Source organism: Typopeltis vanoorti, chromosome 26 (assembly GCF_054136105.1).
Source record: "Typopeltis vanoorti isolate ZY-2024b chromosome 26, IOZ_Tvanoo_1.0, whole genome shotgun sequence".
Lineage (NCBI taxonomy): Eukaryota > Metazoa > Arthropoda > Arachnida > Uropygi > Thelyphonidae > Typopeltis > Typopeltis vanoorti.
This window is the reverse complement of record NC_143574.1, coordinates 24,891,207-24,907,099: the sequence shown is the minus strand read 5'-3', so window position 1 is coordinate 24,907,099 and position 15,893 is coordinate 24,891,207. Positions and strand designations below refer to the sequence as shown.

Here is a 15,893-nt window from a genome sequence, read left to right as displayed (position 1 = left end):
CTTACATTCCCCACACTACTCTGAACTACCATTCTCTAACTAAACCCTGGTTCTCCAAAAGATGTACCAAGACTGTACAAATGAAAAACCAAACATAGCATAACTGGCTCAAATCATGAACCCCATCTTCCTTTAGAGCTTATACTGAAGCCTGAAATAGATGCAAAAAAGCAGGAAACTAGGTCTGTCCAAATAGCAGCGGAGCCTTTTGGTTTCTTGCCAAAGCAGTTGGCGATAACTTCTCCCCAGCATTATTCCCACCCCTTTCATACCCAGATAGCACTATTGCATCATCATCACCCACAGTAAAAGCCAACCATCTGACTTCACATATTGCTTCCAATGCATGTATAACAGACAATGAGTAAATGCTCTCCCCCCCCCCCCAACCACCCATCTCAGATGCTCAACATACAATACCCCTTATATCCTTTTGTCAAGAAGAGATCAAAAAAATACTATCCAAATTAGACACAAAAAAGTCTCGTGGCCATGATGGCATTCCTCCAATTTTCCTGAAGGTTTGTGCACCAGTACTAACTCCTATCCTATGTTGCTTATATATACACTCTCACACCACTGGTATCTATCCTACAATCTGGAAACTGGCCTATATTCCATCCATTCCCAAGAAGGGTGACAAGTCACTGCCATCTAGTTACCGCCCCCTTTCGTGTACCTCAGTCCTGTCTAAAGTAATGGAAAAAATCGTCAATTCCCAACTCCTACACTACCTTGAAGTCACCAACTTAATAAACAACCGCCAGTATGGATTCTGTCACTGCCGATCAACAGGAGATCTGCTCACATATGTCACCCATCTCTGGACAAATGCAGTGGAGAAGTTTGGCAAATCTCAAGTGTGGTACAAAGATTTACTAAACAAACTACCATCATTTGGTCTGTTTCAGGACTTCTGTAGTTGGATTGCTAGCTTTCTGTCTGGACGCACACTGTGCATGATGGTGGACGGTTCCTTATCCTCTCACCATTTAATTAATGCTGGGATTCCACAAGGTTCTGTCCTCTCACCAACCTGTCTTCCTGCTATATATCAGTGACCTGCTTCAGTTGACCTCCAACCCAGTACACGGTTTTGCAGATGACAACACATTGCACTCCTTCCTTTCATTTGATAAACCTTGCTCTACACAACTCACCTCAACCTACAGAACATCAACCACCACTGCCCTCATTTCATATCTCTGAGCCATCCTCCAATGAGGTTCAGATAACCTCATCAATTTCAATGCTAATAAAACCCACTTCTGTCCTATTTCTCATCAAAAATAGAACCATTTTTTTCCAGTATTCTTTTTGACAATATCCAAATTTCCAGACAATCTGAGATTTCTCTTGCAATTACCTTGACATCAAACCTCTCCTAGCATAAACACATCACAACCATTGCATCCTCAGCTTCCAAAAAACTAGAATTTCTCTTTCACTCAAGATGTTACTTCACCCATGAACAGCTGTTAACATTATACAAATCACAAATCCATCATTATTTTTTCTTCCTTCATCCCTGCAACTGCTATATTGTGGAACATTCTTCTACCTGTTGTGTGTTTCCCAAGGAATGCAATACACAATCTTTCAAAGCAAATGTAAACAGGTTCCTTCTTTCCCAACCCACTACCCACATGCAGTACTAATGTACTATAGGTTGATCAACCAATCTCTCATGTATGGGCTCAACATTAAAAAAAAAAAAAAAAAAACTTCTCAACATTTAATTGACATCCCCATTCATTTACCCATTCAGCCAGTGTATTCAAGTCCTCTTGCAAAGTCAGCATTTGCTCTACTCGTGATAGCTCTCCTCAACTTTGCATCATCTGCAAACACCTGCATATCACCATTCTGACCTCTCCCAATATCATTTACATAACAAATTAAACAGCAGTGGATCCAAAACAGGCCCTTGGGGTACACCACTAGTAACTTTCCTCTTCTGGGATATCGCTCTTCCATAGTGAACCCGCTGATATCTATCAGTCAGCTAATCTCGAATCTAGCGAACTAATCTACTCTTCAGCCCTATCTGTTCCAATTTAATTACCAGCTTGTCATTCGGAAATTTATCAAAGGCCTTTGCAAAATCTAAATATACCACTATATATGCAACACCCTTATCCAATGCATTTGTCACTTTATAAGAAATAAGCAGATTGCTAAAACACGATCTTCCTTTAACAAATCCATGCTAGCCAATAAATTCTGAATCTTGGTCCTAACTAACCTCTCTAACACCTTAACCACAACTCCAGATACACAGACTGGTCTATAATTCAAAGCCCTACTCTTATCACCTCCCTTATGAATCAGAATAATTTTTATCCTCTTTTCACTCCTTTGGAACTTGACCCATTGCAAGACTAATGTTGAAACGATATGTAAAAGCTATTGTTAACTCTCTGGAAAGTTCCCTCAAAACACATGATGAAATAGCATCAAGTCCTACAGCCTTATTTATATCAAGTCTATTCAATTCCTCATATACCTCCTGTTCACTCACTAACAGTTTGTCCTCCTCTTTCTTTTCCACTACTTTCAAGTTCTGCATGATGTTACATTCATAAGAATGAAATACCTTTATAAATTGCTCATTAAATATCTCAACTATATCCATATCCTTTGCAGCAGTTATCATTCTTCCATTTTCACCAATCAGTTCCATCCTTCCATAATCAATCTTTCTTCTACTGGCCACATATTGAAAAAATTCCTTAGGATTTTTTTTTTGTTTTTGGCTGCATTAGCTAACTGCTGCTCATACTGCACTTTTGCTACCCTTATCAAGCGAGTCACCTTCCTTGCCTGCTCTTTGTACTTTTCATGCAACTAGTTGTTATAACTACTCATCTTGTGCTTCTTCCAGATTACATACGTACCTTATCTTTTGATTCATCCATTTCACACCTGCATTATTTGCCCTCTTAACTTTTGGAATACATTCTGATATTGCCTCCACCAAATAGTTTTTGCTTTTTAGTCTCGATACTTTAAATTAAATTACCGTATTCTTTTATTGGTTTAACTTTATGGTATTTGGCCTAGTCCTTTTTTTTTTATATATGTATATATATTTAAAATTTGGGGAGGACATTAGGATTTCCCATTTGCTCCCGAAGTATTTTTAATTTCATGTTGCCATTATTTGATGTTAATTTTTTGTTGTGGAGATCAGTGTCACTTATGTGAGGTATTCTAGGCAATTTGAGGACTTTTTTGTCAGGGTTGTATTCTGAATATTGTGATTGGTAATGTAATTAATTATTAATCTTACTTTGAGTTTTAAATGTTTATGTTAGCTATTATTCTTTCATTTTAATTTTATCTTTTATTTATTTATGTTTGTATTGCAGAGGTTATACTAGGTGGATTAAATAGTTTTAAATGTAATGTAGATTACTCAGATTACTCGGTATGTTGCTAGTTGTAATGTAGCATTTGTACATAAATAACTGTGGAATAACGTGTGTGCCACAGTAAATAATTATTTTTTTATTATTTTAGTTATTATTTTATTAACTTTTTTATACATAATAAAAAAGTTATTGACTGTGGCATATGTGTTATTCTATAGTTATGGATACCCCACAGGTTTCACTATATAAAAAAAGTTTGTACATAAATATGTATATTCCTGAAGATGACCTTAATGTGAAGGTTAAAACACAGTATTTTATTATTAAAGTTTTTATCTCAAATGGTTATGATCCCATTGATCATATATGATGAGTGCTCTTCACTGTTTAATTTCATCAAATGAAAGGATCCTCATCAACCCATATTATGTTCAGTACTCTCCAAACAAAAAATTCTGTCCTCGTTCCCATGCTAATCATATTCCTACACAATACCAGGAGTTGACTTCTTTTTTTTTTCTCTTCCTTCTTGTCATGTATTAAATGGTATCTTTCTGCATCAATCTGTAAAACCTCTTTAGTAACTTAACATGTTTCCATTAGATTCCCTCTTCCCTTCCCATCAACCAGTTTTTATAAATGACAAATCTCATTTTCTCTTTAGAGAACTTTTTTCCTGACCTTGACAAGTCAGTGGAAAGTTCTGTTTTGGTCACTTGACTCTGGATCATAGATGTTGCATTTTCAATCCACTTCAGGTCTCTAATAAGCAAAATGATCTCGCACTAGGTATTGAAATTCATCTACAATTTAAAATAAACTTACTATAATCAACAGTTTTAGTGATCACATATCTTCAACAACAGTATAAAGTTATATTCATTGATTTCAGATTAGCAGAAGGCATGCATGCATATTCATGTACTTATTTTTAAGATTTATTTTCAGTTATCTAGGTATATTGAATATGTGGTCAGCCAGCCAATTTCTGATTTCTACCAGATAATTAGGGATAGTAGTTTAGCAGTCTTACATCAGTAAAATTGGAATTGAGTGATAACAAGTGATTATCTGAGTTGCTCTATAGAAAGGTCTTTCAAATGTATGTTTTAAAATGTGGCCTTTAGATTTTTTTTTTAATGCTTAGAACTGACAAGGGTACTCCAATATCCAAATATTGTTGCAGAATATAGAAGGCCCCAGATTGTTGTAAATAAAAAAATGCACAGACATAAAAGGACATTCATGGAATCTTCAAGCGGATCTGAATCTGAAGAAATTCTGCCAACTAAAAAGCGTAAGTAATGGTTTAATATATTTTTTCTTGGATATTTGCTAGTTAATTTTGACAGCATACTATTGTAAACTGTAAATATTTGAATTGTATTCTTTCATGATAAATATATAGTAAATATATAATTTTTATGTTTTATAATGATAACAGATTTTGCAATGTACAAAAGTTATGAAACAAAATGTTAAATTTATAAATTTCTTTAAACTTGATTAATCGATGCACTGGACCATATATATCTTATGTCATGCATCCACTTCTCGAAGGATTCTAATTATAATCTTTTATAGTACACTTTTGCCATATATTTAGATATGGATATATACTGATCATCACATTTATGAAATCCATAATTAGCTGATTTCTTAATACTAATTTTTAATATTAACCAGAATTACTACAAATTATGGGTAAATTGAGAGTACATTGAGGATGATAATAAATTTGCAGAACCCTATCCTTAAAGTCAGTTAACCAGTTATCACAGTCATCTGTGATAACTGGCTTTCTGATTGATCAGCTTCAAGACAATTATAACATATTCTTTTTACTCTTGTGCAAAAGCATCTGTGCACCTCATAATTGGGTGAGCCAATTCTGGATTAAGCTAGATAATCAAGTTTTTTTTACTCTAAACACGCGCGTGCGCACATGCACACACACACACACACACTTCTGTAATTTGAAGTAAACTTTTTGGTTAATAGTTATCTTAGGGATTGATTGATGAGTTTTCGTAGCTTGTCATAAGATGACTACTCCTCTTACTAGAAGCATGAAGTGGCTTAAAAATATAATATCATGTTTGTTCTTGAAAGCAGAGTGTTCAAATTATATAGCTCTTCATAGTCACAACCTTTATTGATAAAATTGTTATAAAAATAAACTAATAATAAATAAAGTAAATAATGAGGATTTTGTTGTAGTCCATGTGAGAAAAAAATCAGCAGAGATATATATACACTGAGTTGACACTTTATTAGTAACACCTCCCCATTTAGGAAAATGGACTGTTGAACCATGTAGTTGTAGTTTGCTATATACGAGTAAATCAAGCAGCCAGATTTCTGATGGATCAAACATAAATCTGATTTATTTATGTTTGATTTATCAGAATGGGTAAAAGCTGGACTTAAGTGACTTTGAGCATGGTATAATTGTTGGTGCCAGACATGCTTGTGCAGGTTTCTCACAAATGTCTACTCTTCTGGTCTTTTCATACGCATTGGTGTTCAGGGTACAGACAACTTCAAGCCTGCAGCAGTCTTCTGGATGGAAACTGCTCATCAATGTATGAAGCCAGAGAAGAATGGCAAGAATTGTCAAATACGATTGGGGGGGAGGGGGCCTAGAACCAGTCAAATCACAGCTCAGCACAACACTGGTGGTCGGAACATTATCTCAGACTGCATAATTCGTTGCACACTGCCACAGACAGGGTACAGGAGCAGACTACCATCCCTGGTTCTAGTTCTGTCAGCCAAGAAAAAGAAGATGCAGCTTCAGCAGGCATGTAATCACCAACATTGAACAGTTAATGCTGGGAAAAATGCTGTCTGGTCTGATGAATCTCAGGTTGTACTGCATCATGCTGATAGTGAATTCAGAATATGACAGCAACAACATGCGACTGTGGACCCTTCTTGCCAAGTAGCACCAGCTCAGGCTGATGGTGGTGTAATGGTTTGAGGAATGTCTTCTTGACACACATTAGGTCCCTGATACCAGTTGAACACTATCTGAATGCCACAGCCTATCTTAACATTGTCGCTAATCATGTTCCTGCAAGAACATGATTAGTGACAATGTGCATGCCATAAGCACATAGTGTGTTGAAGTGGTTTGAGGAACGCGATAGTGAGTTTCCTTTATTTTAGTGGCCAGCTCAGTCCCCAGGCCTCAGTTCAATAAAGCATCTCTGGGATGAGGTGGAATGAACAATTCATGCATCAACATGCCACCATTCAATCGGCAACAACTTGGCGATGTGATTGTGACAGTGCTAACTGTAAAAATAATCATAATTTAAAATTCTGAATATTTTTACATATTGTTTATGTTAGTATGTTTATTAGCTTTAGTTTCATAACACGCATTGTCGGCACTTGCGATGTGCCCGTTATTGAAATTGTTTTGTCAAAAATGATATGTAAAGCAGTTAAAAATTTATGTACTTACCAGATTTGAATAGTTGTGTTACTTTAAACAAATTTATTGTAATTTAAAATATTAAGTTTTGTATTTTATGAAGACATTCTCTTGTCACTAATGGAGACACCGTGTCAGCTATTGTTTTTAGTTTCTTGTTTACCATTTTCAAGGAGTGCGCATGCTCGCCGAGAAGGTTTATGTGTGATTGACAGCTGACAGAAAGGGTTCGGTATCGAAGCAGCGCTGTAAACAAGATAGCGTTCAGAAGAAAATTTGAACACAAGTTGGCAGATATTTAGATTCGGGGGAAATTGAGTTTTTTTATATGACAGTCGGAAAAAGGAATCGTGGAACTGTGGAGTTTTAATGTGGAATAAGTATTGATAAATAAAAGGGAAATATTGCTATAGGTGTTTTAAAAGGAATATTGGAGGAAACGCTAATTAGAAGATTTATAGTAGGTTCCAAAAAGGGAATCGTTGAATTGTGAATTTTTTAAAGTGGAAGAGTTAAGACTGTCAGTAAGCATTATTGAATAAAAGAAGAAATTGCTATTTATGTTCTAAAGGAATGTTCGAGAAAACTCTGATTAGGAAGTTTCATCTGTATTAAGAACGCCAAATCTAATTGTTATTTCTACTAAAAAGAAGACAGAATTAAGTCAGGAAGAATTAATATGTGCTACATGAGTGATGAGAAAGGATCCTGTGAAAATGAAGAATAAAGTCATATATCTTCGGAAAAGGGCCTTAACAGACAGAGAAACTGGCTATGAACATTTTGCCATTGTGAAAAGAAAGTGTTTAGTCTAATCTTAAGTGTAAGTTTATTTTCAAAAGGCCTTGGATCCGATTAATTCTGTAGTTAGTTATATTTTTGTAATGAAGTATATATATATATATATATATATATATATATATATATTGTTTTTGTTTTATTAAATGCGTTTATTTTGTATTTCGGTCTTGAGTTAGTGATTTTTTGGATTCTGAAAGCAATAGTAAAAAAGAGGTCATTGCACCAATGGGAGTGAACCATTGTGCATATAATAATATATAGGTACACTCGGAAATAAATTAAAAATAATTGTTGAACAGAGATCATTTCTATATACAGGATTAAATTAATAAAAATCCTATATTTAATAACAGTGCAGCCAGTAGGATTAATTTAGACATTTAAACATTTAGACACTTAATTGAATCGGTGCCACAGAGAATAATACAAGCTAGCAAAAAGCATTCCCACTTGTTATTAAATACTGTTCCTAATAAAATGGTCACTCAGTGTAGTAGAGTTGTGAAATGAGTATGAAAGATTAGGAGGTTTTCTCTCCAAAATTGGTGAGTAGGTTTTGAGTATAGCCTTCATTTCCCTGTATTAAAAAAAGGAAACTTGGACAAAGCTATGGTTAGCTTTATCAAGAGGAGAGCTGGCATCTACAGTAGTTCCATGAAAATTTGCCAAAAATGGTTATTTCGAAAGACAGTTTCCCAAATGTCAATTCACTGAGCACAGCAATTCATCAAATAAACAATTGATTGAACAACAATTTTAATGAATGACAATCCATCAAAAAGGCAATTTATCGAATAAACAATTCATCGAATGACAGTTCATCACACAGCGATTTGTCGCAAATGCATTTGATGAAAAAAACAACTCGCTGATGATTTTTTAATGAATTTTGAAATAATTCATCAAAAAAGTAATTTTCTTGCAAACTATTGTTTAAAAGTGTTCAGTAACAATACCTAACATTACTCAAGATACAGACAACATATGTAAGTAGTCATTGAGACATAATAATTATTTTGTTGTATTTTAGAGCAAATTTTCTGTCAGTATACATACTGCTTCATTATGTTCATAATATCTAGACAACAAACCGTGTTCTACCTAATTTTTTCACATTCACAGTGGTCAGATTGAAATCAGAACTGACAAATTTTAATATAGATCTTAACTATAAAATTTCATTAAATTTCATCTGCCAGAGCAGAATTACTAATATAATTTTTAAACTTCTTTATGAAAATGTTATATTAAAAGTGATTCAGTTTGCACTAAAACTGAACCATGCATACAACTTCTTCGAATTCCACTAAGTCAGAGAGTTCTTATAATATATAAGAAGTTATTATAATATATAATTTGTCCCTTTGTAGCCCAAATATCGTTGAACTGAAAACTGGAATGGTTTGACAAATTTTTGTAAAAATTTCAAATACCAAATCTGAGTAAAATTTAACCCATATAACTGGTGTGTGTATGCGTTTCCGTGCATGTGTGCATGTGGAAGTTACATACTAATGCTACTACTAATAATAGCAATAATCATGGAGACTCCATAGTTCAGTAGGTATAAAAGAAGCCCTCAAGTTGAAAGACTTGGGTTCGAATCCCGAACCCAAGTTGAGAATAATTATTATCAGTCCTCTTCAACTGAAGGCGAGTTAGAAGACCTCATACAGAGATGGCAGGGTTTCCCCTCTGGGAAACAGGCAAACCAGTCCTATGAATATACATATTTACAAACAGGAAACACTTATCAGACAAGAAAGACAATAGGAAAGCATGTTGTTCTATAATTATTCCCCAGTAATTTAGCATTGCTATCCCATCTACCATTAGGTCGATGAGAGAGGATGATGAGGGGGAATAATAATAACCATTATTATTACTACTATTACTAACATTAATAATTAGCAGTAATATTAGCAAAGTGCCTTTAATTAGGAATGTAAGGATTCTATGGGATAAAATATCCATGTTGATATAAAGATTTTTTACATCATCTTTTCCAGATTGTTTAAAATGCACATAAAATACATGAAAGACATATACTGACTGAAAGGCATATCTCTCAGAAAAAAAAAAAGGAAAATTACCACACACGCACATCTAATATATATAAAGGGGATATCATGCTAAGCTTCAACTGTGCATCACAAGTTAATCCATTAAAAACTACACTTCTTTTTGATAAACACACTTCACGTCTTACTACTACTTCTTGGCATTACAGTCCATTTAGGACCTGGGCCTGTCTTAGGATAGCCTTCCATTCTTCGTGATTCTGTGCCTTGTTCCTCCAGTTCTTTACTCTCATTTTCTTTAAATCATCCTCCACATCGTCAAGCCATCTCCCGTTTCCTCTGGGCCTAGATACACCCCGTCTAGACATGAAGACCTTTTTTACGGCTCTGTCATCCCCCATTTGCTGAACATGTTCCAAACTACATTCCAAATCATATCGTTCATTGTGTCTGAATTGCAGGACTTCTTCAGCCACTTTAGTAATTTTATTCTTGATCCTTTCCCATTTTTTATCTGTAGTCATATCATTCATATATTTGTCCTCTTTCTCTTCATTTATTTCTTCTCTCAATCTTTCAACATATTTTTGTCTAATTTTTCCATGTTTTAATTTTTGGATGGCATATCTTGGTGTTCTCCTTCCTCTACCTACCTTATTAATTTTTATCCTTTGTTTATATTTAATTCTTAACAAGAAATGATCCGTATCACAATCTGCTCCTCAACTTCTTACATCCATTATATCTGTCACATGTCATCTATCAATCATCACATGATCTATCTGATTTTTCGTTATTCCATCTGCCGATCTCCAGGTAATTATGTACTTTTTATGTGGAAAACAAGTTGTACATATGATCATATTTTTATCATTTGCAAAATCAATTGGTCTCATGCCATTTTCATTACTTTCTTTGTGTGCATTTTCTCTTCCAATTGTTAGTCAGAAGGTCCCTTCCTTTCCTATTTTGGCATTCATGTCTCCTAGACATGCATTTTAACATCATGTTTCAGTGCCTGATCATATATCCTCTCCAATAATTCATAGAAATTCATCTTGTCTTCTTCACGAATCCTCAGTTGGTGCATGTGCACATATAAGTGAAATATTGAACATCTTAAACTTTATTCTCAGTACACAAAGTCGTTCATTAACTGGTCTAAAATCAAGAACCAAGTGTTTCCATTTTTTATCAACCAAGAATGCTGTACCAAAGGCTTTTTGATCTCCTCCACTGTAAAAAAAAAATAGTATATGTTCTGGTTTCAAATATGCCACTTCCTTTCCATCTCATCTCCTGCAATGCCGTTATCCTCATTCTATATCTCTGTAGTTCCTCACACACTCTCTTCAATGCTCCTGGTCTGTTCAGGCTCAAGACATTCGAGTTTCCAAACCATTATTAAAAATCTTTTTTCTGTTGTCCAGGTTGTTCCGTGAAGTCTGTCCAGTTAATTTTCCTTTTGACTTTCTTAATAAGTTGAGTTTTTACAGGGCAGGGTTGTTAGCCCTGCACCCAACCTTACAAGAAGGAACCCGGCTATACCCCCAGGGACTGGGTACCCATTTTAGTCTCCTTTTATGATATGCATGGGCTACTTGGGACTATTCTTTAATCCCGATCATAACACAGGGTACTTCAAGTCTTATAATTCATTTTTGATGAACTGTTCATTCGATGATTTGTAGTTTTGATGAATTGTGATTTTTCGATGAATTGAAAACCTAAATTCGTTAAAACCTAAGTTTTAACGAATTGCTATCCTATGACCAATTAATTGCTTTTTTGATTAACTGTTGTTCGATGTACTGTCTTTTGATTTATGGTTTATTCGATTAATTGTTTTTTCAATAAATTACCTTTCAGTAAATTGTCTTTTGATAAATTATTTTTGGTAAATTTTCTGGATTCCATTTATAGTATTTTTGGAACCAAGTTGTTAAAGAAACATTCTAGGGAGTTGAAATGGGTATTGAGGAATATCCAATATTCTGGTGGATAAATTCGCAGTTTGTGTTAGATCATTGCTAACAGCAAATTTGCATCTCCTCCAGCTTAATCAATTGAGCTGGAGGAGATTTCTATATACACTTATAGAAAGGAATACCAGTTTGAATTATAAGCATTGACATCTTCCTGGGAGAAGATCTAACTGTTTAAGTATTTAAACTGCAGAAAATTAAGCTTCAGGGATAAATACTCAGAGGTTAGATTGGTCATTGGAAATTGGAGATCAGTAAAGACAACAAATGAATATGAGAATTTTTTTTTTACCAAGATGCATCATTATTCAGGCATACATATGTGCTACAGCTATGAATTTTGAAGTACGAGGGGTGATCTGGAAAGTTCTCAGCCTCGACCATAGATGGCAACACTATCAGCAAGATTTTTTTTTTCTAAGTTGGTACATCTGTCATAAGTATCCATGTGAAATTGCAAGTCATTCTATGAAGTAGTTTGTTTTATACAGCTGTCTAAAGCAAAAGTGTTGTCTGGTATTCCTTGAAATGGATAAAACTGAGCATTGTGCGGTTATAAAATTCTTTGTAAAAGAAGGTTTAATGCCAAAAGAAATTCATTTGAAGTTCATAAAAGTTTATGGGCACTCTTCTCCTTCATTTTCAACAATTAAGAAATGGGCTGCCGAGTTTTAACATGGCTGTACCAGACTTGAAGATGATCCACGTGAAGGATGTCCAAAAAGTGTAACACCAGAAATCATTGATCAAGTGCACGATATGGTATTGGATGACCGGCGACTCAAAGTGCATCAAATTGCTGAGACTATAGGCATTTCAAAAGAACGTGTAGGATATATTTTGCATGAAGAATTGCAAATGAAAAAGCTTTGCGCAAGATCTGTTGCGCTTGCTCACAGCAGATCAAAAATGAAAATCTCCGAATAGTGCTTGGAGTGTTTTAACAAGAATAAAACTGATTTTTTGCATCGATTTATTACTATGGATGAGACTTGAATTCGCCATTACACACCAGAATCCAAATAGCAGTCAAAACAGTGGACAGAAGCTGGTTGTTCATCGCCAAAGAAGACAAAGTAGGTTCCATCAGCAGGAAAGGTCATGGCATCATGTTTTGGGATGCTAAAGGCATTTTGTTTATTAATTATCTTGAAAAGGGTAAAACAATAACCGGGGAATATTATTCCGATCTTTTAACCACCCTACATGAAAAATTCACAAGAAAAGACCCAGTTTGCAGAAGAAAAAAAAATCATCTTTCGTCAGGACAATGCACGCCCATAAAGGTGTTTTGGCAACGGGAAAATTAAGGGATCTGCACTATGAATTGTTGGAACATCCACCCTTTTCTCCAGATTTGGCTCCCTCTGACTTCTATCTCTTCCCAAAACTAAAACTCTTCCTCGCTGGTCAGTGTTTTTCTTCGAATCAAGAGGTGATTGCAGCTGTAGAGGGATATTTTGCAGATCTTATTGAGAATCACTCACTACAGGGATGGGATAATGGTGCTTTAGCATTGCTGGAATAAATGTATTAGTCTTAAGGGAGATTATGTTGAAAAATAAAAATAATTTTGAAATTAGAAATTCATTTTTTTCATTGTTAGGCCGAGAGCTTTTCATACCACCCTCTTATTCTAGAAATGTTTTTTAATTGTGTTTTTGGAAAGTTCTTTTTTCTGGTTCTTAGTATTACTGTACTTTTTATGACATCTTTCATGGTTGGTGTTGAAAAAGAATTAAAGAGAGACATGCATTGTGAATGTGAGGAACTTGTAGACATATCACTTATGTGGGAGACATGTTTACAAGTATTCTTTCCCTCCTGTATTCTACTCCTACTCCCTACAGGCATGATCCAGCAAAGTGGGTTAATGAACATTTTCTAGCTGTTCAAAAAGTCCTGAAGTATTACCATCAGATTCATTCTTGTTTAGCAGTTGACCTACAGAATGGCTTTTCTGCTGTACCTAATATGGGAGGAGGGGGGGGGTTGAGTCTACGGTGTTTAGAAGGCTCTTAAAAGATATCACCAGTCCTAATCATCTGAGAAGTAGGAGGATTTACTACAAAAATAATCCTGTGCTTATTTTTTGGTATACGGATTAACAAAAATTATAATTAAGAGCAAGCAAGGTGTTTTTAAAAAAAAATCTGACTGTAATACTTTGGAATGGGGTTTGTTTTGTGTAGCCTAAGGAGATTGAATGTCTTTTTATGTAAATTGGTTTTATAGTAATTTTACTTTTTTTTTTTTTTTTCCCTGGTTAGTTGGAACTGAGGATAAGGCTACTATATCTCTTATTTTTTTTTCATAGTTGAAAATACAATTGCCAGGTTTGTTTGTCCTTCAATTCCTTTGTTGTTCATACTTTTTTTTTTAACTCACACTATTCTTTTTTGACTTTAATTCAATAATTATAAAATTATGCATGTTCAATCTCGTCTTGTTTAAAAAAAAATTCTTTCAATACCAGCATAATTGTAATCAGTATCATATATTGAACACTATTATGTAACGTGAGAATACGTGGTGGCATTTGTGTACATCAAGTCTTAATTTATTTGTTTTTGTAAATAGTACCACAACTTTAGATTTGAAGTTTTTGGTATTTGGTATCACACACTATGTACTATAGATTTATTCAAGCCTAAAATTCATAATAATGGTTTATGGTATAAATAAGAAGAGAAAAAGAAAATATATTTATTAAACTCACTAATATTTCTCTGATTTCCTTATCAGCACAGAGTACAATTATAACTGTGATAGGTACATGGCACTAAACTAAGTAATTTAGGAGAACAATTTAAATTATTACTGACATCAGAAAACTTAAAGTTAATTTGGAGAAGTCAAGCTATCAGGTCCTAAAATGATATCTCCCAGATATTGGGTAAATTAAATGCAACCATACTTGTTGAAGTTGGGAGAGTGCTTCTTAGCTGATGCTGAATCTAAAAATAGTCTCTCAGATTTATAACGACTTCTATGTAATAGAGATGTTTTCTTTCATCTGATTCTATGTGAAGAAGTATCCAGAGCATGGTATGCCAATCCTCAGTTGCCATGCAGATGTAATTTTTGTGTTCTCTAAGGCAGAGTTAACAGATCTACTAGTTTGGCCAAAGTAGGCCAAACTGCAGGCACAAGGAATTTTATACACTCTGGAATGTTTAGGAAGATGCAGTTGATCTTTAGGAGAAGGTATGAAGGTAGCTAGCTGGCCGATTTAAGTTTGAAAGTGGCATGGAAATCATATTTGCAGAGAAATTTAATTTTTTTTTTTTTTTATGTACCCTTAACATATGGGATGGGAATGGTTTTGCTGTGATCCTGTGTGTTGGAAGGATGGGGGGGGGGGTGTATGCAATATTTTATCTGTTTTACATGGGTTGGAGCCATTGGCTGAAAAGGTGTTGCAAAGGCCCCTGAGCTCAGTTTCAAGGGCTGTGTCATTTGAACAAATAGCCTTGTCTCAGTGTGTTAGTATTTTGAGTATGCCATACTATTGGGAAGGGTGATGTCACTGGTATATCTAAAAGGAGAGGCAATTGTTACTTTCTTTTTCTGTAGTAAAGTTCATTTTAGGGTGTTGGCTGTTAAGATGCCACAATACATTTTCAAGTCTAAAATGCAATTTTCTAGAGCAGTACATAATTTGTGTCATGTTTTTTTTATTGAGGCAGCATGATATTTAATGAGATTATTTTCGTGGAGTCTTACAAAATTAAGATATTAAGAAATAGGAAGAAAACATATTGGTATAACTTAGCATAGAATAAAAAATGGAAAATTAGAAGTCAGATAGCTTAAACATAGGAGAGAAAAAGAATTGTCAAACAAGGATTTAAGATGAGACTTGATGGAAGGAGGTTTAGAGAGAGATCATGTCAACACTTGGAGAATAACATCCGAAGAGACTTGGTGGAGATCTGAAGAATGATAGGTTAATGAGATGGAAAGAATGTTGAATTGGCCTGATGAAATAAATAAAAAGAATCCCAAATTGGCCTGATAAGATAGAAAGAACCTTGAATTGGACTGAATGCACTCAGAACACAGTAGTAGAAAATGGTACTTGCAGTGATACAGGCTTAGTTAATCTCAAAGGAAAAAGAAGGGGGGAGGGGAGGGAGGAAATGAAATGTTATGACTGGAAGTTATAAAATTTCATTAGGGCATTGAAATGTAAAAATTCACATTTTGATGTCCTTATTAATTGTTCTATTACATGAATTAGAAAGACATTTTAGGAAAAAATATTTTT

The 15,893-nt window shown here is 34.5% G+C and overlaps 1 protein-coding gene across 5 annotated transcripts in view; it reads left to right on the top strand.

The window, feature by feature from the left end:
* LOC150092419 (uncharacterized) overlaps positions 1-15,893 on the top strand; it is a 209,242-nt gene that overhangs the window by 148,947 nt on the left and 44,402 nt on the right. For 4 of the 5 annotated variants that reach the window (XM_090414940.1, XM_090414943.1, XM_090414942.1 and 1 more), the window contains one exon: positions 4,522-4,671. In XM_090414940.1, coding sequence (XP_090271066.1) covers positions 4,522-4,671 — 150 coding nt within the window. The remainder of the gene's footprint in view (positions 1-4,521; positions 4,672-15,893) is intronic. The other variant, XM_090414941.1, reaches the window with a different exon arrangement.